The sequence below is a fragment of the Hippoglossus hippoglossus genome, chromosome 15 (assembly GCF_009819705.1).
Source record: "Hippoglossus hippoglossus isolate fHipHip1 chromosome 15, fHipHip1.pri, whole genome shotgun sequence".
NCBI classification, from domain to species: Eukaryota; Metazoa; Chordata; class Actinopteri; order Pleuronectiformes; family Pleuronectidae; genus Hippoglossus; species Hippoglossus hippoglossus.
In genome coordinates this window covers 20,347,327-20,369,768 of record NC_047165.1, presented here as the reverse complement: position 1 = coordinate 20,369,768, position 22,442 = coordinate 20,347,327, and the positions used below count along the sequence as shown (strand labels likewise).

The 22,442-nt window shown below is 41.0% G+C and overlaps 1 protein-coding gene across 1 annotated transcript; it reads left to right on the top strand.

Moving 5' to 3' along the window:
* The first annotated feature begins 1,549 nt into the window (after nucleotides 1-1,549).
* Nucleotides 1,550-20,661, top strand: valopa (vertebrate ancient long opsin a). Its single transcript, XM_034609157.1, has 5 exons — nucleotides 1,550-2,338; nucleotides 4,419-4,629; nucleotides 11,283-11,400; nucleotides 14,278-14,511; nucleotides 17,403-20,661. The coding sequence occupies exons 1-5, from the start codon at nucleotides 1,975-1,977 to the stop codon at nucleotides 17,637-17,639; spliced, it is 1,164 nt and encodes a 387-aa protein (XP_034465048.1). The 5' UTR covers nucleotides 1,550-1,974; the 3' UTR covers nucleotides 17,640-20,661.
* Nucleotides 20,662-22,442: the final 1,781 nt, after the last annotated feature.

The window sequence follows — 22,442 nt, the reverse complement described above, 5'->3', positions numbered from 1 at the left end:
CTGGCTCGAAGTGAACTTGAAAGGAGAACCTGAAATATAAATGACATGTTTGTGGGATATGAAATACATTCACAGCAAAATTGTAACTGCTTTAGAAAGGTCTGGCCCTTTAGAATCCTCAGGCTGTGGCGTTAAATGCAAAATAGGATTATTGAAACACATGTGGATGAAACCAGAATGTCAGTTGCAGCTTGATCATGCGTCACAACTATCACCGCAACATTCAGCTTGTTCGACCTTTGAGCTACTAATAATGTCTCAGGGTCAGGACCGCCTATCAGCCGCTGCTGTTACTGTTGCTTTACTCTCTGTTTTGGACATCTGGCTAAAAAGTGACAGTGGGACATTTTGGAAAATGGGATCAATTTAGGACCTTTGTGTTGTAAAGTGTCTCTTTTTTAAAGTTCATTGGACTGTTGGTGAGCAGGTGGATATGGTGGCATGTTGTTGTTTAGTAGGGCGTCTAAAATCAAACCTCAGCCTGTTGTGTGAGACCTGTTCCATGTCTATCAGCTCAGGGGTCCCTGGTCAGAAAACTGCTGAAGACCCCTGATCTACATCATTAGATAAAAAACAGCATAGGTCGGCAACTAAAGGTCAAACTGTGGGTCAAAATCACAGACAGATTATTTGGATTATTTTATTTCACTACATCGGACTGTCACAGAAAGTCCCCGCAGCAGTGGGTGCTGATCTCCTTCATGGCAGCTACATTCATAGAATCACTTCCTCTCTAGCAAGTTGTCTTCAGAGTAAAAGAACATTGTTAATTGTGTTTCTACAATACTTCACATTAGGCTGAATTACTATCTTTTTAAAGATTCTAATCTATTCTGAAATGGAGTGAACTTGGGCCTGAAAATCATATCAATTGTTTTGCAGCTGTCTGAAATAGCTGAAATGCAATCTATGAAAGCAAACACCAGTAGAGTAAATCAATCGAAATTATACATAAACTATACACGTGAACAGTAATAAAGCAAATTCATTTGTATTTTTGAAAAACATTGACTATAACATTTTCTTTGCAGATAAACCAGGTAGGATGAACACAAAGTTGTCTAACTTCACTCCTTCCACCTTTGGCTGTTTATAAAAAGCTCTGCACACAATGTCAAGCACACAAACAATAAAAAGTGGCAGTATATTGTAGAACTGTTTGAGGAGGACTCACTAATGACAAGGGATCATTCTGAAGTAGCTGCAGAGCATCAACACCGGACAAACAAAAAGCCAGCTTTAGAACGGGCACTCCACTCGTGTACTTAATGTTGATGAATCCACCAATCAGCCATTAGTGCATAAATTTACGCATGATTTATGATTGCGCATTAAAAAGACAAATCCACCAGGTGTCCGTGTGTGACGCCTAAAGACAGGGACTCACTTGACTTCACGGTGATTATTGGTTCGTGATAAAAAAAAATCGGAGTGGGGTCGGACCCAGCTTTAACCTGGCGGGTGTAGCCGGAGTGTGCGCGCGTCAAGCCCGGACACTTGGATGCAGTGGTTTTCAGGCAGTGATGCGCACGCGAATCAGGACGCGTGGCGGCGATGCCGGAGCAGCAGAGTATATAAGAGCTTCCAAGATGCCACTGATCGGTCATTCGTGCACTTTGCTGCCAGCGCTCTCCTGCACATCGCCTCTGCTGCGCGCCCCGCAGCGTGGGCTCGATCCTCCGCAGCTGCGCCTCACATGTAGACCACACTCCGGCTGTCCAAAAGCTCGGCTCGGGCTTTCTGTCGGATCTCTCTCTGTCTCCATCGTGCGCTTCGGCCGAGGCGGATTTCTCCACAGCAGAAGTTTGTGAAAGAAGAGTCCCGGTGCGCGCAGGATGCTCCGCGGCGCACAGAGCAGCGAGCGCGGATCCCTGCGAGTGACTCCACGTGAAGTTGTTGGTATGAGGCAGCGAGCGCAGACGGGCTTTTCTCTCGGTTAGGGTCACCAAGCAAGTAGCCGACAGTCCGGGGACGATGGATTCTCCGAGCCTGTCCGTGAACGCTGTGTCCTACACCGTGGCCGCGGAACTCCCCGCCACCGACGACCCCTTCAATGCGCCCATCAAGAACATTGCGCCGTGGAACTTCACCATCCTGGCGGTGCTCATGTTCGTGGTCACCTCGCTGTCCCTGAGCGAGAACTTCCTCGTCATGTTCGTCACTTTCAAGTTCAAGCAGCTCAGGCAGCCCCTGAACTACATCATAGTGAACCTGGCCATCGCTGACTTTCTGGTCTCCCTCACCGGTGGAGTAATAAGTTTCCTGACGAACTCCAGGGGTTATTTCTTCCTTGGGAAGTGGGCTTGCATCCTGGAGGGGTTTGCTGTGACTTTCTTCGGTAGGTTTTTACAACTTTCTCCTCTGTTTTTCTTCAATGCATTGCTGATATAGTGCAAAGATGTAAGATTAATGACATCCCCACATGGCACATCAGCTCATAAATTAAAACGTCTGAGAGGGAGGTGACATACAATTTACAAATCTGTCCAACTACAGCTGTTGTCAAAATGGAAAAAAACTGATCAGTTTCTTAGAGGATTCTTTGAAAGATTTATGCAACACACTATAAACGAGCCTAAGACTTTAAGAACATTTAATAAAATCCCAGATTTGAGCAGCAAAAACACAACCTAACTGAAGCTTTTTCCAGGGTTAAACTTCTTGTTTAATCCACAGAATAGACTTTGTAAATCCTTTCGAGCTGCACACTTTTAAGATGTTTCCCAACAATGCAGCTCTGTAATTGTAATCCGCATTAGCACATGGGAAAGTGAAACCAGGGCATGAGGGCTGAGGTGATGGACTTTAGTGTGTGTACAAAGTAAAATGTGTTCTAAGTTGTGAGGATAACAGTGGAAATAGTCTCTGACTCATTGTTAACTTCTGTGAGTCTACGCTGCAGAGTTCCCTGCATCCGATTTTTCATGCCTGCCTGATGTTTGCTGTTGTGCTGCCATTGTCTGTATAAAAGCCAGAGCTCAGGATCAGTCGAAAAGCCCATTGTGATTCTCTAAGGCAGAAAATCAAATCCACATTCGTGGCGGATGTTAGATGCAGTACGGCACATGAAGCTTCCTCACACACTGTGGTGCATGACTGGCCATTAAGTACGTTACCAGCACAGTGACCGCCAATAGCATTTAACTAAGTCAGTGGATTGCTTTCACAGCCTTCACCAAAGCTCCTTTTCAGACGGAATAAAGACGTCCTCAAAGTGGGATCCAGCAACTTCCAGTACATGAAGAGAGAAACTTGTTCATGTCAGGGCAAACAGGCTCATTATTGGATTTGGTAACAAGGTTTGGCCGATCCTATTTTGGCATCTTAGACAAGTCGACAACAGCAGAATGACACTGGAAGTCACAAGATGTTTTTATTACATCGAATTGGCCGATAGACCATAATTTATGTGAGATGCTCCGGAAAATATCATTAGTTTCTTATGATTCTATGAAAATATGATCAAACTACTTTCACTTGCAATAGTTTGTCACTTTCAATAACTTGTAGCATTTCAATGAGACAGCTTGGATTTTCTTTTCCAGACACGCATTACAGTTTATATTAACTGAAGCAATATATCACGTTATCGACTTAACATACAGATGCCAGAGGAGGACAGCTGAAACCCCACGACACAGAATTAATCTAAGCACATTGACTTAAATACGTGAATTGTCATGGTGGATCCTGCACTCACTGAATTACCACCCCAGATAGCACCATTATGAAGGATTCAAGAAGTAGATGAAAACAAATACGTCAGGGCAAAGAGCGGCTGCAGCACACAGCAACACGGACCATATCTTGTCATTAGGATGAGAAGCGGTTGCGGCTTGAGAAGAAACCTACTGATGTCATAGATTGGGGTGAGGAAACCTTTGTTGATCGATAATCAATAGGCCACTGAGGTGTCTTTTGCTTGCTTGCATCCACCTTTACTGATTAATACAGTGAAACGTAATCATTTTTGTGTCTTTTTTTTCTACAAAGCTCAGATTTGGTCAAAAACATTAACCGCAGTATTGGTGTAAATTTTATTTGCGATTCATGAACATCCCATAGTGGGTCTGGGGGGGCAGACACTAACAGATGTGTCCACCTCGGAACAAAAACATTTTCTTTTCACACATTGAGAAATATGGTTGGTTTTAAGAGGGAAGTGTTAAAGCAGGCAACCCCAGCTGGACGAGTTCCAAAACATGAAATACAACCACAGAGTGGAGAATCAAAAACAGACATTATGCGCTCAAACATTCTGGCTTATGACAGGAAAGAATAGTCTATAGGCGTATTACTGTGTGATGACAAATAAAAAGACAGCATTGATTTTCATAATTCCGGGTCTTGAAGGTGTTTCTCCTACTGCTGTTTTCTCACTGCGTCTCCACACACTGACCTCCTGCTGTTTGCCTCAGGGATCGTAGCCCTGTGGTCTCTGGCCGTTCTGTCCTTCGAGCGGTTTTTCGTGATCTGCCGCCCCCTGGGGAACATCCGGCTGCAAGCGAAGCACGCCATCCTGGGTCTGCTGTTCGTCTGGACCTTCTCCTTCATCTGGACCTTCCCTCCTGTGCTGGGCTGGAACAGATACACTGTGAGCAAGATTGGAACAACCTGTGAGCCTGACTGGTAAGAAACCAACATCTTTTCCTATATCTCTGTAACTCACTAGGATCAATGACTGTATACAAATTGACAGAGCAAAATTGATCTTAAAGGGTCAGTCCACAGAACACACACACGTTTTCTATCTCCCTGTTTTTTTTTTTTGTTCTTACCACTTGAGAAATCGTCTCAATTAAAAACTGGTGACAGGGAAGTTTGCGGGTTATTGATTTCAGCCGGGCTATTGTTTCTGGAAAGACACATTGCTGTGGAATCTTTCAGGCATCATTTTTATTGCCTTGATCAGCACAAACAAAATTCTGTTCACCTTTATAGTATTGAGGTGGCTGCACACAGTATTTAATAATTCTCAAAATCCTGGCAGAAAACTGTCCCCATGGCTCAATACCACAAGGAGTATGTGAGAAAATTAGTCTTCAGGATTTATGGGCCACATCATCCAAATGGCAGAAGCTACAGTTCATTTTTTTATCTTAAATTGTGTCCTGACGGAGACAAAAATATGCTTTTGACATGTAGTTAAAAAATGTATTCTGAAACAAAGTTTTGCTTTCCTATCTTCCTGAGCCCAGTTACGCCCATGAACACACTCGCAGCACCTCTTATAAGAGACACTCAGAGAGGGAGGGCTGACAGGAATGGTAAAAACTATGAATACATTTCTTTTATGGTCTGTCGTAAAATATTTGGCTTGACTGATCTAAAAGCTACAGAATCTGCCTTTGTAATAACAGAACAGGATGATTTAATCATAGCACTGAGATCAACATCACTTAATCAAATTCTCAGTTGCTTCTTGCTGTGGACAGCAGTGTGCTGATAGCTGTAGCCATGTCACTAACACTACCCAGGGGCAAGGCCAGAGGGGCCCTAGCCCCAGCTGCAACCTCATTGGCCCCTGAAGTGTCCCTGTGCAGTCAATCGTCTTTTAAAAAAATAAACTAGTCCCTTACTAACAGTAAATATGACAATCTGTAAACATTTTTTTTCCTGAAGTACACAATGTGCTTGAACAAGGAAAACATTTCAATATACAATGATGTGTGGATTTGCTCAAAGCTATAGAGCTAACTGTAAACAAAGCCCCTCTGTTTAAATTATGCCCCCTTTATTGCCCTTGATCAGAAAAAATCTTAGATCCGCCACTGCACCAGCAATAGCTGCTCGAAGCAGCAATGAGTCATTGTCTGCTTGAACATGTTTCCTGGTAATGACCTTTCTAAAATGAGCAGTAATGGAAATTGCTTTATTCTGTTATGATCTAGGCATTGATCAAACAGAAAGGGGTCCAGTCTTTGTAAAATTAGCATCTATTTGTCTATTGCCATGTTTATACTGGACTTTAACCTTATTTTAAACCTGGTGCTTCACCCAACCTCAAACCCAGAAGAGCCCTGCATTCATTATTTCCCTCCCCACACACCTCACACACAAACAGATAAAGGTCATACACATTCTGCACTGAGCCTGTGACTCAGATATACAATGTTGCTTCAACTGTATTAGCTCAAACTGTGTGAATGTGTCTCCTGGACGGAATCAAGAAACCAGTTGGCTGTAACCTTGGCCCTCAGGGTGCCATCTGGGTAATGCTATTTAGCTGCTTTGATCAAAGTCTTGCAGATAGGGGGCTGAGAGTTGGCCTCAAGCCCTCTAAAGGCACCATTACTCCAATGAAGCATACAGGGGAGGAACGGATGCTCCAGACTATACAATTAAGAGATCACCTTATGGGGATACTCCATGTGTGATCTCATAGATGACCCGATCCACCTCTGGCTGCACACAGCATGAGCTCTGTCAGAACATTTGGTTAACAGCCGGAGCTCAAACAGCACAGGTGTGTGAGGAGCGTAGCCACGCGCACAAACTGATGCATTTCAAATGCCTCATCTGTGTGCATCATTTTGCCAATATGCAGCACTGGACAACTCCTCAATCCTAAAAAAACATAACTGGAAGGATTTTGCATGGTGTCAGTGGATTATCAGTAGGTGGCTGCATCCTTGCTGAGGGGTTGGGATACAGTCACCACCAGTGTACTGGTGACTCTCTTTCAATTCCCTTCAAGCTCAGCTATTGTGTAAGACATTTATTACAAAAACACAGATGGAAATTGTCATCTGAAAACCCTGGAGCTGCTCAGAAAATCTCGCGCACATTATATATAAGAAATCAATAATGACAAGTGAGAAAACAACTGGCAGCATCTCTGAAGCCAAATGGAAACTGTGGTTTAATATGGTGGAGCTCAGTGTGAACCATTACAGATGATTTTGTTCAATATCAAAAATGTGGTGTCCGTCACATTTTAATAATTCAATTTATCCCAATTCAGTTTCGTCAACAACAATAAAATGTTCTTTTATTTCTGTCTTATTTTGACATAATTAATTTATAATATTTAGCTCTTCTAAGAACAGACTGTCACCATCTTTTCCATGATTCCATTGTATTAAGTTATCAGATAAAGACACTTTTTACATGTTTGTACAGTAGACTTATTGTGTTTTTAAAAAAAAAGATCACAAACTCGCTTTTTACAAACAGAGCCACCGAGTCTGTGTCGTTAGATCGTTGTAGATCAGAAGCTGTAGTCATTTCCTTGTTCACTGAAATTCTTTACCTGAAATTTTTCAAATTGAAGATTGAGCTGCAATAATCCTGCACTCATTCCTACCAATCGCCTATCAACACAAAAAATAGCTACGCTGTTACCTGAAACTTACATCAACCTTAATGTAAAAATGTGGTTTGGATGTTTAAAAAAAACATCATATGATTCCCTTTAACTCCACCAGCCCACCACTATTTCTTCTGGGCACAGAAAATACAAAGTAGTAACAAATGGTAAGAATTTAAAGTATTTTAACAATTAGTCCTGAGATTTCACATCAGAAAGTGATTCTCTAACACAAACAGTTTTCAGACATTATTCTTTCAGACAAATTGTAATTCTAATTTGTTTCCAGCCCTGGCAGCAGCGGCGTCATCGCTTACTGCCATAAGCTCATAGTGTCGGAATGTGGACTGCATGCATTTCTCTGTGAAGTGACTTTGATACTTCAGTGTTTACACCTCCAAGTTGTGGTTGTGGTGGTTTCAGTGTATTCATCTACTGTGATAATTAGCTTACCTGCGTCATTCTGTGGTTTGATCCAGCTGCTTTGTTGCAGCTTCTTGGCTAATAATCACTTGGTTTGCAGGCTAATTTAAATTTGTGAATTAACTTTAACCAACATCACTGACACAGATTCATGTGTTTGTCTGTTAGTTAGCGCAAAAACTGATTTCCATGAAACTAGGTGGAAGGATTTGATGTGGGTCAGGGAGGAACCCATTAAATGTTGGTGTGGATCCGGCTCAGGGGGTGGATCCACGATTTCTTCTTTCACCGTCTTTAACATTTCAACATTTTTATCAATTTCTCAAAGAATAATTCATGGGTTCAGGCATATGATAGGCATATAATATCAGGCATGTTTAGGGGACTGATATTAATGAGTTTGTGAAATTTTGTGCAGCTCTAAATCAAAATCCAGATCTAGTGAATTTAAATGTGGTTTCATAAGGTGACTGTTGAACCTGCTGAGGGCCATTCCAGTTTTTTAATGGATAAATTTGCATGATTGACAAAGTGAAAATATGTTCTTAGTTCTTATTTGTAAAAATATTTACTTGTAGTCTATTAAAAGGTATTATAAACAATTAGATCCTGTGCTGTGTCAGATGCTTCCTTCTTTGCTTTATTCATCCCTGAGATGAGTTGAGACCTTGATCCTGTGGATGCTCACTTCTGTGAGTGTGTGTGTATATAAGGTGCCTCTACACACTTTGCACGTCAGGACAAAAAACAAACTGAAGTCCATCAGAGGCGATGACAGGGAGACCCGTCAGAAGAGAAATGAGTGAAGGATGAAAGCAGTTCAATACAGAGATTTCCTTTTGGGGGAAAAAAAACTAAACCTGCTGTGCTGATCTCTGTGGAGATCACATGTGAGTTGTTAGGGTCACATGAGTGGTAGTATGAATGGGTGTTAAGCTGCCTGGGGCGGGATCTCAAGACTGAATTGTAAGTGGCTGATGGGTGGTGTTGTGGACCACCTCTATTTTTTGGTGACCGTTCTACGAAATAGAGGAGGTGAAACGTGTTCAAGAACCCCCAGCAAGTCCAGTTTAGCTTCATGTCGCACTTGGAAACACCATGAGCTGGGTGACTGAGAAACTCCACGCACGCACACACACAATCAAACGTGCAAAAGTAAAGGGATGTGAACTTTCTAAATCCCCTCTGTTCACTGCTTCTCCTCTGTAAGAAGTGAGGACGGTGGCTAGTGTTGTGCAATTTCACAGTTAAAAACAAAAGTTAAGTTCATAAAGATTGAAATATAGTTATCGCTCTTATATATATATTTTTTTGTAACTGCTTGAAACCCACCTGGTTCCCGGTCGACATTAGACAGTGACAAAGTAACATATAGGAAATTGAGTTCTTCTTCTCTTGGTTGGTCCCTATTAAAACCTTTAACTTTGCTCTGCTTCACTTTATAAGACTAAAATATGACAGAGATACTGTTCAGATGTTGTGCTAGAGATTATTATAGATTGTGGGCTACACAATTGCATGATTTCATAGGTAATAGTCACTCTAAAAGTATACATTTTCTTTAAATCTTTCATTTTTCATGAGTGAACAACGCTCAAGTTCAGCAGTTGTGAACTGAGCCTTTCGGTTCACCAAAAAAGATGAGCACGTTCATGACACAACACTGGCGGTGGCTGTTGTGAGATTTAATGCAGCTAAATAGTATTAAAGCTATTGGACATACGTTTGTTCACCTAGAATAAATATTCCATAAAAATACAACTACTGTGTTGGATTTAAACATTTTTAAATTTGCAGGCTCCTGGTGATGGTATTAAAAAAGGACCTGAAACCCCAGTGTTGAGCTCTGCAGTGCAAATGAGCAGATTCCCTCAGTCATGCGGGAAGTTGTTGAACATTGTTTTGACAGATTTATCGGGACAGGTTCATGTTATGCACTTCGTCAAACATGACAGTCTGGCTGGAGACAGCGCTGTCGGAGATTATTTAAATGCTGTACACAGACCGTAGCGGCTCATTAAGTCCCTGAATCTCAAAGCACTTTAGCCTCCTTATCAAAAGGTGGAGCTGCTGGGAAAAAAGCGTATGAAGGCAACTATTCATTTCAACAATTCTTTGGAGTTTGAAGAGATTTTACTGCACATTTAAGGGAGCAGAGAAATAAAGCCAATGGCCTCAGATTGCCACAGAAATACTATAATCAGTTTGAATAAAACTACAGAGAACATAAAGGGTGCAATTAGAATCCAGATGAGCTCATGTCCTGGCCATAGACTGTAATTAAAAAGGGATGTAGACTCCAGGTCCGGAAAGTGAAGCCAATTCGCAAGTGCCTGAAATGTTTGTTCTCTCAAATGACCAGCAGAGGGCAACTCCACTGGAGTTCTCACCGGATTTATAACATCAGTAAACGTTTTCCTAAAGAGTTTATGGTCTCAATTTCTAGTTCTGAGATTTCTTCACTACAGCATGATGTTCATTCAGTAAATGATGGTTCAATTCAGAATCAAATACATGGTAATCGCATAGAATCAACACCCAAATGCATGTGGTGCTTTGACAGCTAGCAGGTGTAGGTGGTACATGCAAAGTCCTCGTGCTCTCACCCCCTGCGTCACTTCTGGTTTAAAAACAAAAACTCCACAAAAACTTGAGGCTTCAAAACTGAACTTCACAAACTACTGTTGTGGATTGTCCCCTGGTCCTGTCTTAAATTAAATGAAGGGAGGAAGTCTTAATGATACAAGGGCCCCAGAACATGTCAGGAATTACAGATATTTAGAGTTTCTCTTTTGTAACTAACAACAAATCCTTCACAGAACAACAGTACAATCCTGCTCACCTGGATGTTTTTTTTAAGTTTAGTATTTTTGAACGAACTGAGCAAATAATTATTCATCATGAATAATTATTTAACATACAGTATGTGACACATGACAAAATGAGGTGTGAGCTGCAGCATCATAAATGTGTGCTCAGCCACACTTCCCTGGTTCAACAAGGATTAAGGTGCATGCATGCATGACACACACACACACACACACACACAAACACACACTCTTTACAAAATGAATCTGGGGGCTTGTTTTATTTGACGGTTGTAGGTATTCTCATGGAAATAACATAATTAGACTAAATTACAGGCCTCAGGCCCCTAATTGGGCCACAGACATTTGTCTCAGCTGTGAAATGTCCCTTTGTTAAATTAAGCTCAAATGAGGTGCAAAGCTGTCATCCTTCTCTCCAGCTAGATAAAAGCCTGTGAATTAAAAAATGACATTTCATAGCCGGGACATTATGGGCCTGATAACCACTTTGTTCTTGCAGAGACAATTTGGTATTGATCTTATGCGACTTGATGGAAACGTCCTCATCAAAATCAAGAGATGACAAGTCAGAGGGCTACATTTCTGCTTAGTAAACATTATTTATTAAAATGTTTACGTTGTGGTCGCACACTCACTCACTCTCTCACACACACTCACTCTCTCTCACACACACACACACACACACAGTGACTGTCTGTGTCCCTGTTCTTGTGTCTGACCAGGTATTCAACCAACATGACGGCTCACAGCTACATCATCACTTTCTTCACCACCTGTTTCATTTTCCCTCTGGGAGTGATATTCTTCTGCTACGGGAAACTCCTCCGCAAGCTCAGGAAGGTCAGTTCTCACTCAAACGCATTTCTGCAGTTTATTTCATAAGACTCTATGCTTTTAGATTAATTACATTTCTCTCAATGTTTTTAAAGGCACATTTTCTCTGATGGGGTGTGCTTAAAGTAAACGACCTGTATTTTCAGTCATGTGGATTTGAAATACTGAATAGCTGCAGCTGACAAATGTAATAGAGAAAAAAAATGCATGCTCTTCCCGTGAGTTTACTGGTTTTCATTTTGTCATCTTAATAACTCAATCACTCACCCTAATATCTGCCAGTGGAGACCAAATGTTCATTGGACTGCATTTAATGTGACATAAGGTCTGTTTCATGATTGTTATGAGGCTGGAAGTCCAAATGAGGGAAAATGAAAACTACCTTTTAATTGGAACCCGAATGCTAATTTTCTGGTGACCTGCTGTAAATGGACCCACAAGCTGCGTTCAGACATGCACTGAACTCCCGATAATCTCCGGACATTCTCTGGATTCATGTCGATATTGTTACCTCCTCAAAGGAAGTTATGGTTTCACCCATGTCTTCGCAAGCAGGATTTTGCTAAATGTGCTGAACTGATTTGCACCAGTGTTTGGATGGGGCGTAAGGCCAGAGAGGAAACCATTACACTTTAGTGCAGAGAGGGAGCTGATTTGTGAAGCATGTCTGTTTCTCAGGTGTATAGGGTCTTTAGATTTTATCCTTTATTTTCCATTATAAGAGTGAGACGTCTAGGATTGTTTGGCCTCGGCTCAGTCCTCTACTGAGTGCCTGTCTAGTTAATTAAGTGGACTGAGTGGTTCACTAGGAGCTTTATCACCAACAATTAAACAGTGCTGGCCAGTTTAGAGAGTGGCTCTGTAGAGTTTTCCTCTTTGTAAATTCATTGACTGCATAAAAACAGAAAATCATTAGTGTGGCTAAAATGGAGCTTTTAGTGTGATGTGCTCAGGGATGTTGGATGTGTTTTCTTGGGGGGTGCTGGCTGCTTTACCTGTTGGACACTTATCTCTGTCCCTTCCTGGACAACACTGTCCATTACAGAGTGGTGACTAGACTGAGCTATAAATTGACCCAAGGCTTTTTATCAAATTTTATGATGATTATTGTAATTCGCTTTGGATAAAAGCGTCAGCTAAATGATATGTAACGCAATGATTAAATATCAAATTATGATGATTAAGAAAACTAGAATGTAAGATTTCAATGTTTACAAAGCAAGACATATCAAAGAGGCACAACCTTGGTCTCACATGCTTTAATCAATCCTTTCTGAGTTTTAAATTTTAATTAAAAACTGCAAAATCAAAAGTCACAGGGAGGACATTTTACTTGCTACATTTAAATGGTAGGCATGGGTTGAGCTGTGCCTTGAAGAGTGTTCTTTGTATGTCTTCTTTTCTGGTGCAGCGGTCAGAAAAAAGTCACAGAAGAGCAGAGGAGGACTCACACAAAGAATGTAGTCTGGATTTCACATGTTGCAGAGCTGTAGACAGTGAATAATGTGCAGAGGTGCAATTAGTGCAAAGGTTTCCTCCAAATTAAATTTAAGCAGAAAAAACAGCAATAATAGCAGCAAATAACTATATACAGAACATTAAAGAAGGTATATTTACAAATACTGCATTGATATGAAGTGACTCAAACGTTGTGGGGGTAATATAAATCAAATTCTACTCCAATGTGAGTGTAGATATACTTTTTACCTCAAAACACTCCACCCTAGTGGCTGCAAGGAAGAATTGGACATGAGATGTTTTTTGTCACCCTTTGTTATTGTCTGTCTGCACCAGTTAGTCTAACTTCCATCACTGTATGTATGTTTACCAGAATTTGTTTGAGTTCTCTGTGAGCTGCTGTGACCTGTGGTAATCTCATTCTGCACTGAGGACAGTCCAACATGGACTGAAACTTTGGCAGTCTTGCACATTTCTTTACTGTCTGTACAGCTCTGTCATATGTGAAATTCACACTTCAGTCTGGATCTTGTTTTGTTCTGTGTGCGAGTCGTCCTCTGCTGCGATTCTGCTTGGCCACATTTTGCCTTAAAGCCATTTATACCTTCATTACAACCAGTCTATCTACCGTGCATTCGGCCTGCATTGGCTGAAATGAGCCGTCATGGTTTATAACTCAAATCCAGTGGTGGGCAGACACTTTGCCGCTGGTGGCCGTGTTGTTGAGCAGCCTGCATTACGCTTACACCAGTTTGCAGTCTGGCAGAAACACTTCCATTAAAGTTGTATGAAAAGCAGAGAGTAATTGTGGGCTATACTAGAATATAGATTTGGAGACACTTATAAATACCCTGACACAAAGGTATCGAAGAATATGATATTTATGTTGTACAGAAATATTAAATAAAAGAAATAAGATAGATGTAAGCACCTATTCTTCATTTAAAAGAAGAAAAAAGCGTTAAAAGGAAACTGTCGAGGCAGCTGTCGCATCCTCTGCACACGTACTTCCAATGTCTGAGTTTGTGGTCGAGCTGTTACAAAGACTCAAAACTGAACTGGGGAATCAGTTGTTGCGGTTGTTGTGAACGTCACTTGCATTGATGAGTCCCATGCGCCGCTGCTACAGAGCCCTGGTTGTCTGTTTATTCAAATCTTATTATTTTGTGCGTCCAAATCGTGCCAAATTAGACACTGCACTTCCTTGGGCTTTTATTTATACACATGGCAAGTGTGAAGCTGATAAGATGAATAGTTCTTGACCTGAATTCCAAATATAGTTTTTATGCAATTAATAGATTGAGAGATGGATATTTAATGTCGTGTCAGCCTTGAAAAGCCTATATTTGTTGAATCCTAAGAGCTGAAGTGTTGAGTAAGTTAGAAAGTGCTGTAGGGACGGTCATGGTTTTGTGTTTCCTCCAGGTGTCTCATGGTCGTCTGGCCAGCGCCAAGAAGCCGGAGCGACAGGTGACCCGCATGGTGGTGGTCATGATCGTTGCATTCATGGTGGGCTGGACGCCGTACGCAGCCTTCGCCATCCTGGTCACAGCTCATCCGACCATCCAACTCGATCCCAGGCTGGCCTCTATCCCCGCCTTCTTTTCCAAGACAGCCGCTGTCTACAACCCAATCATCTACGTCTTCATGAACAAACAGGTAACTTTCATTTCAGTCCGCACTAGGACCTTGTGTGCTCAGTGCTGTATAAGTCTCTAGTTTCATCAGAGTATGGCAGGTGGCGAGATTCCTTCCTCTGCCACGGTTGAGACACATCACAGCATGTGTGCAACAGATGAAAGCTGCTGCAGAATACTGAAACGATTTTCTTTTTCTGTTATGTCTGTCAGCTAAATAATCTAAATAATGCATAGTGTGTGACTAAGGTAAAACTGTCCATGTATGCCTTCGTTGTTAAAAAAACAACCTATGGTATGTGAAAGGGCGCATGCTGACATTTTCTTTTAGTGCCATCCACCTTGTTTAATTTTGCATTACACTGTCTCGCTCTTTGTCTCAGTGTTAGAGACTCACGCTCTGGGTAATCATTGTTGACTGTGCAAATATAAAAAGGTCTGTCCATATGTTTCTAGATTCCATTTGAGTCACTTTTGATCATGTAACCACAGAGCAATTGTTTTGGTAACTTCCCTGTAAAACAATCATTCCTTATTTAGAATACATGCAATTATTTTCTCTGCTGTGAGCTGAAACCTGCCTCCCAATGGTGATTACAGACTCATTAACTGTGATTACCAAAATCTAAAATAAAGAAAAAAGTCCCCGGGGACCACTAGGGGTGAATTTATTTTCATAATAATTTCATCCATATGTACATTTCATAAACAACAACTAAAACCAAACATCTTGTCAAATGGGGGTCCGTGGTCTAGTTTATGTAGTAAAGACTAACGTCTGGCTTAGTGGGTTTACAAGCAATTAAAAAAGCTATGTGTAATTGCTGATTTTGATGTAACAAGAGGTTTATGTATTAAGATGAACAAAGCGTTACTCGTGCAAAAAGTCACTCGCTGCTCCACAGCCAAACACTCCTTGTGTGCAGAAATAGAGCTCACAGTGTCCTCAAGCTAAACTGTGATGCCCTGCAGGTCTGCCTGCTCCTAGAAGACTGGAGCCACTGACTTAGTGCTGTTGTTGTGTCTCTGGTAAACATGCTGTGTCCAATTTACAGATGTCACATCAGTTTTACTTTACCTTTCGCTGCAGTTTGGCGCCACCGTTGTTCAAAGTTCACACTCCTGAAGTCTCCTCCAAGTTGTTAATGACCTTTTCATGTTCACATTACTCACCATTCGCACGTTGCTCCACTGTTGGTGGCAAGTTTTCACCCTGCATGCCTGGTTTTATTTGTTTCAATAGGATTCTATACGTTCCTGTCAGAATAGAGAACATTCTAACTGTCAAAACCAGTTATGATTAACATGACTGTATGTGAGACTTAGCCACAGTACAGTTTTAGAGCGACCTATTTTTACAGTCCAGCTACAGTACATGCACTGTATATGTGCTTGGCAAACTGCCATAATAAAAACCCTCTTGCCAGGGAGCAGCACAGAGTCTGCATGTCCATCTGACTGCCCCACTTCTGAGTTGCACTCACTTTTAAATGGGTCATCCACTAAGACTTATTTACACTTGATGTAAATAAGGACAGGTTCTGGGTTATACGGAGCCCCTGCTGCTTCAACCAATCTGCTGGTGCTCATGGAGGTCACCTGACCTCTAGTGCATGATCGCAATACTCCTTTCTCTGACTCTCTTCATATCTGGCATTAACACTTGAGTTGTCCACTTGTGATCAGATCACTTGAGATGGATGTTGACGTCAGGTCTGAACAGGGCCTGTGAGTAACGTAACAAAGCGAGGGGAACCAGAGTATCAGGGGATTTCCATGATGCATGGCCACAACTACTTGTAGTAGCAATATCCAAGGACTTTTCTGGGTCAAAAGGTCAAAGGTAAAGGAGCCCTTTTAGAAACAAGCTGTTTACTTCTAATAGTATTCTGTAAAACCCATGTCACTTGAGGATCAGATTCCTTGGTGCTTCACCATCTGATCAACATCAACAGACACAAATGCCTAAAAATAGAGCATGTGACAAAATAAAGAAATTCTTAGAAAATTAATAAATTGATTTGTATATGATACTGATTTCCTGCTGCTGGGTAACAGCAGCTGAAGAGACAGACACATTCTTCAGGGGTTAGTGGAGACCCAACCAGAGCAAAAAAGAGTGACTACGTCTCCACTGTCTGTGTGAATTGGTAGTTGTCAACATTAGAAGGTCAGACAGTATGTCAACAAATGCAGATTTAAGGTTACGATTCTACCAAACAATAGTGAAGATTTTGTCAAATTACAGTGATCCTTTATTTATCTTTAGTCTTTAATCGTGGCAACTACTGCACTGCATCCTTTCACATTAATGTCACCACCTTTCATGTTTACGACCGTGTTCTCTGTGCAGGAGTCTTTTTTAAAAGCTCTGTTATTCAAAGGTTTAGGAAGTAGGAGATGTAAGAGGTTTAACATCACATTTATGGTCCCAGAGTGATCTAAGTCCTAGAGTACCCCTCTGCTTGTTTTCATGAGGGTGATAGAGGAGTTAATGCAACACTTTGAAAATGATTACTGGCTTGAGGGGAGCAGTTAGGAGGCTTGCATGTTGAATTAGACAGGTCACTAAGGGTCAGGAATCAGGATTTTCCCCCGGGGCTTCACAGAGTGGGAACTTCAGCACTGAAAAAGGTCAATTAGTGTTTTTTAGATTAAAAGTAATGTGGAAACAAATGATTTTGGGGCTATTAGTGAGGACCACTTGACAATGGCTGTGTTCTTCCGAGAACAGCTTTAGACAGGGAATCATCGTCATTGTGTGTGCGTGTCTGAGAGGACAGCGCAGACACAATTACATGTTGTGTAATATAGTCACTTGTGATTCTAACCCTAACCTAAAATATTGCAATCACAAATGATTTCAATCTTGTTTCAATCTCACTGTTCATAATCCACATTTTTTCTGCCCAGTTCCGGAAGTGCCTAATCCAGCTCTTCACCGGCAAGGGGACCATACCCAACAGCAACATGAACCAGACCTCTGAGCGACCAGGAATTACCGCAGAGAGTCAAACAGGAGAAATGTCAGCAATCGCAGCCCGCATCCCTTTGAGCGGCAATGCATCACCCAGGTCTGACGATTCCCCGACCGACTGCGGCTCGTTTGCCCAGCTGCCCATCCCAGAGAACAAAGTGTGTCCAATGTAACACACCCAATAGGCGTTCTGTTACTGTCTACTGACCCTGAGAGCCCATAGTAACCATCTGTAATCTAGATACAGTGTGTTTCTGAAACTGTTAGACAGTTACAGAACTTGGGGAGATGGACAGTGCAAAGCAGAGTCAGCTCTTGAAAGGTTTTCAAAGTGGATGGATCAGGCAAATTTTTTTATGTCACTTGAAAAAAAGTAATTAAGGACGGAGACTAAACACAAAAGAAGGGTTTTGTGCTCTAGCATGTTTCAGTTGTTTGTTCAATGTTTGACTAAAAAAGGCACAACAGCTAGGACAAGAAGGAGACATACCAACAGAAACGCTCTGAGCTTTATCCACAAGTTATCTATGTAAATATTTGCTTGCTGGACACGCTTCTGTCATAATATTAGAGAATAACTTGAATGTTCTCGTGACCATCATTACAAACCTGCCCGTGTGTAACATCAGAGGACACTTGATTCGACTTGATAGCGTCAGCCTTCATATCCTCGTGAAAAAAAGAGACTGCTAAAAATGCAAACCTTGACATCAGTTAGTATAGGGCTAGCCAGTGTTTTTTTTTAAAAACGCCACAATGCATCCAGCCTTTCATCTCGTCCTCGCCTTCTCCTTTGAAGCCCTGTGATGGCGCTTGCAGAGAAAGCGTTGTTTTTCTATGCTGTTTCAGTACTTTGGCAGCACATCCTCATTCATCTCTGCTCGTCAAGAGGATGCAGCAGCCTTTCTGAATTTGGATACTTTTACTTTACTTTAGTCCTTCGTGGACTAGTTTGTGTCAAAGCTTTCATCTTTTAGTGAAGATGGTCAATGGGACTTCGAGATGCCAGTCTCCTGTTGTCTCTTTTGCAGATGTAGTAGGACAACATATTTATGAAGTGCCAGCAGGGGATAAACAAACACACAGACATGCACACAACTAAGTAGCACAGCACAACACACACACATGAACACACACAGATTGCAATTCACTGCCTTTATTACAATAAGCTCTCTAAAGGCACTGTGAAGATGATAAAGCACCAACAAATATCTTAGCACAAGAGTAGCAAACAAAGAAGCAATGAGTATTCCCACCATTAGCACAGGTCAACAGCAATATAAAAGCTAACTACGGTCACACAGTTGAACACTTCACCGTTAGCTACAGTAGATGTAGCAATGACTTGTAAAATGTCTTCTTCTTCACTTTGTGGTGCATGTTTGTTCACTATTACTGGATATTTGTCGAAACACTGTTGTATTCTCTATGCTGCACAGCGATTCACTGTGTTGAAAAAGTAGCACTATTGTGTCTGTCTGCCATGAACTAAGTGTGTGTTCTAATCATGTCCGGCCACTCTGTCTGTTAGAGGTGACATTCAGCAGCTTTTGAGTATCAATGCCTCTGTGTCAAACTAAATGTGATGCCTACTGCCTTTGAAGCATAACAACATGAGGCCATGGTGAAGACAACTGCCAAGTCAGCCTCTATCTCACATATGTTTTTCCCAGAATTAAGAGCTAATATTTCATTAACGCTGTTGCTTTGTTTTTAATTTCAAAATCACATGTTTTTGACATTTTTGGAACATAAACATGCACTTATCATTATTTTAGTATTTGCTAAATGCTTTTGTGAAAGGGTTCATCATGTTGGTAAAATCCCACTCAGCAGTGTTATGCTAAAAGGACGAGTTCCTCTTTGGTTTTACAGCTGCACACTCACTGTATGGTTCAAGCTCACTTGTCTTTTCAACTCCATGTCATCAGCAGGTAATAAGCTACCTGCTGAGCTGTAATGGTGAATAGGCTGTGCCTCAATTTGCATTCTCCCATAACAAGTATAGCAACATGCAGTGCATATTCCCTGATGGTGTATTCATAAAGGCAAGGTCACACATACGCAAATGTTTCAGTGGCTAACCTTCGCCTGTCGTTCACTTCCAATCTGTGCGAGTGAGGAGGTGAATAAAACATTTGTTTCCTGGGGTGAAGCAAATCGTAGCATGGCTTCATGTGGTGTTCAACTTTGGTGAACATTGACCCACAATATTCACTTTGCAATTGTGTATGTGTGAGCAGACTCTACGCGTCAAACAGTTGGAATGAGAAACTTACCATCCTCAACGGTCGCCATCTTGGCCTCCCATCTTAGGGACCACCAAGGTGGTTTTAAAGTTGTGAAAATGACGGCCAAGAAAGGATACATCAGCGCAGATGGCGGTGTAATTTCCATTATCACTTAAAATGGTACAAAAAAGTAAAACAATTATTTTTAAGTCAAGTGAGCAAAGCAGTGGGTAGATATTTTGACAAGAAAATCACTGTCAAACGTTGCGATCACCGTTTCCAGGAAGTACACAGTGTATGAGATTGAATGAACTTTTGCAACTAGCTTGTGAAAAAAGTTTCTATTATGTTCTCAAAACTTGAACAAAATTAAAACATGGATTTTTAGATTAACATGAATAAGATGGCCAAAAAAATGACTATGAACAAAAGCTATTATTTTCTGGTTCTCTGTATGTGAGAGTAAGATGACAACTGCATGCTTACACATTAGCCATAATAATCTAATATGGTGGCACCTCCCTACAAAAATGTATGAATTCAATTTGTGTTTATTTTTTTTACTATGCCAAGCTTTCAACAGATACACCCTATATGTTGTAGTATATAAGATCATTTCTCAATTCCAGTATGGCCATATTTTGTGTTTTAACATCAGTATTACACTCAACCTCCTTCAAATTTGCAAACGGACAATCAAATGGTTATTACCTGATTGTTTAGTATAAATACAACGTGTTAAGGCAGAATTTGCTAACACTTCATGTGTTTCTTGGTGCAGCTGACAAACACAAAATATGTATCAACAATTTTTGTGTTTGACATGCGACCAATCAATAGATGTGAACAAGCCAAACATAAACCTGACAATGAAGCGTGGCTTCAAATGATTTGTACTCTGACCTCTGCTGTAAGGTAAATTAAGTGTCATGTCATAAATGTAGATTTTACATGGAGTTATTGACTGAAAAGCTTAATGTGTGGTTTCTGTGTGGAGTTTGCTGTGGTTGCTGATCTCCCAGTGAGCCAACGGCTTCATCCAAAAATGAGCAGCAGCACAGAGCCAGAAAACACACAACATGTGAACGTACCAAGCAGCCCATCAATACAGCCCCTACAGTCACAGTCAGGCTTTCTGTGTCGGACAAGGTTCAAGAAATTAGTAGCACAAAACATTTGAATCCACTGTGCTACATTGTGACTAAAAATGTATGCTGGTTGCTCATATGTGGATGACATGGCCATGTCTTGCTAGTCATCAATATTACATCTGGTCAGTAACCCCTACTATCTACTGCTGTGTCATAAAGAAAAAAACAAGTTTGTGTTTAAATGTCCACAAACTATCTTCCTTATCAGAAAGTTGCACTTAACTGTTCCCCCACCACCTTCACACACACATACACTCGTCTTGTTGTAGATACAGTAGGTGCGTTGGGGGCTTTTGGAAGCAATGACTTCACCTTGAAGATCAGACAGGATATAAATCAAACAAAGCTGCCAGTGTGTTACATTTCGGTGCAAGGAAAACAGACTGCGCTGCATGCTGATAAAGGGGCTGAACACTTCCTACATGTGTAGATCTGTTAAAGCTCCTATTTCTCACCTCCTCACCCTGAATATCAAGCAACTCTGCCCGTCTGTTGTATTGTACTTACAAAGGCATGTCAAGACTTGTTATGCTGTACGTTTGTTTGTGTCATGAGTACTTCTGTCTTGAGTTTGATTTACATGGTTTAAAGGTCATAGATGCACGCTGGTTATAAACATGTCTGTATTAAAGTATATTTTTTGAAAAGCAGTTATACACTGTGTTGTTTTATTTGTAGGTTTTGCAAAAATAACGACAATAGGAAATGGGAGTAATTAGAAGTGCATATTAGAAGATATAACTTATCCTCAATCCATTTGTGGATGGAGTTTCAACCATTGGCTAAGAACAATGAATAAAGCAATTGGGTTTAGGGCAATTAAAAGAGGACCAAAAAACAAGATCCAGACATGTGCTGACAAACACCCACAAAAACAATGACACAAGAAATACAGTAAAACAATTGCTTTTGGATTATTGTGTAAAGAAATGAGACAATCCTAAGTTTGATTCTTAAATATTGTATTGATTCAATGTTAATGTAAGGCTATAAACAAACTACGCTACTGTCACATGACTTCAACTTCCGACCACTGACGCTTCCAATTTCTAACTTGATTTGTTGAGATTACCTCTTCTGCGAAAACCTTGCCTCTGAGAAAGCTAGTAATCATTTGGAACGACGCAAGAATAAACACACCAAGGCTGTAAAGGCGAGTACTACCAGGAGATCAGCTTTCATGTTCAGCCTGATGGTTATCGACAAAAACAATAGTCTCGTTTACCACTTGTTGACAACAACCTTTTTAGGACTAAGTTAAAAATAGAATATTAGAAAAACCATTGACTCTAGCACAAGTGAGTGCAAAATGCAAAAAAGACTAATTCATGCAGCACTTTATAAAATACCATGGTTAATAACAATGTTTTCTTCTATTGAATTATATTCTGAACCCTTACTCTATTTTACACTGCAATAAGAGGGTTACATCAAAACCTCGTGGATTAAAGTCTGACAGTTTTGGGACCAAAGGTGAATCACACAAACAAGGAGAGAGATGCCTCCAGCTGATCATGGAAGTCACTAGGGTATTACAATTTTTGCCAATTACAACTTTTGGGTCAGTAAACTACAACATTTAAAAAAAATGTTT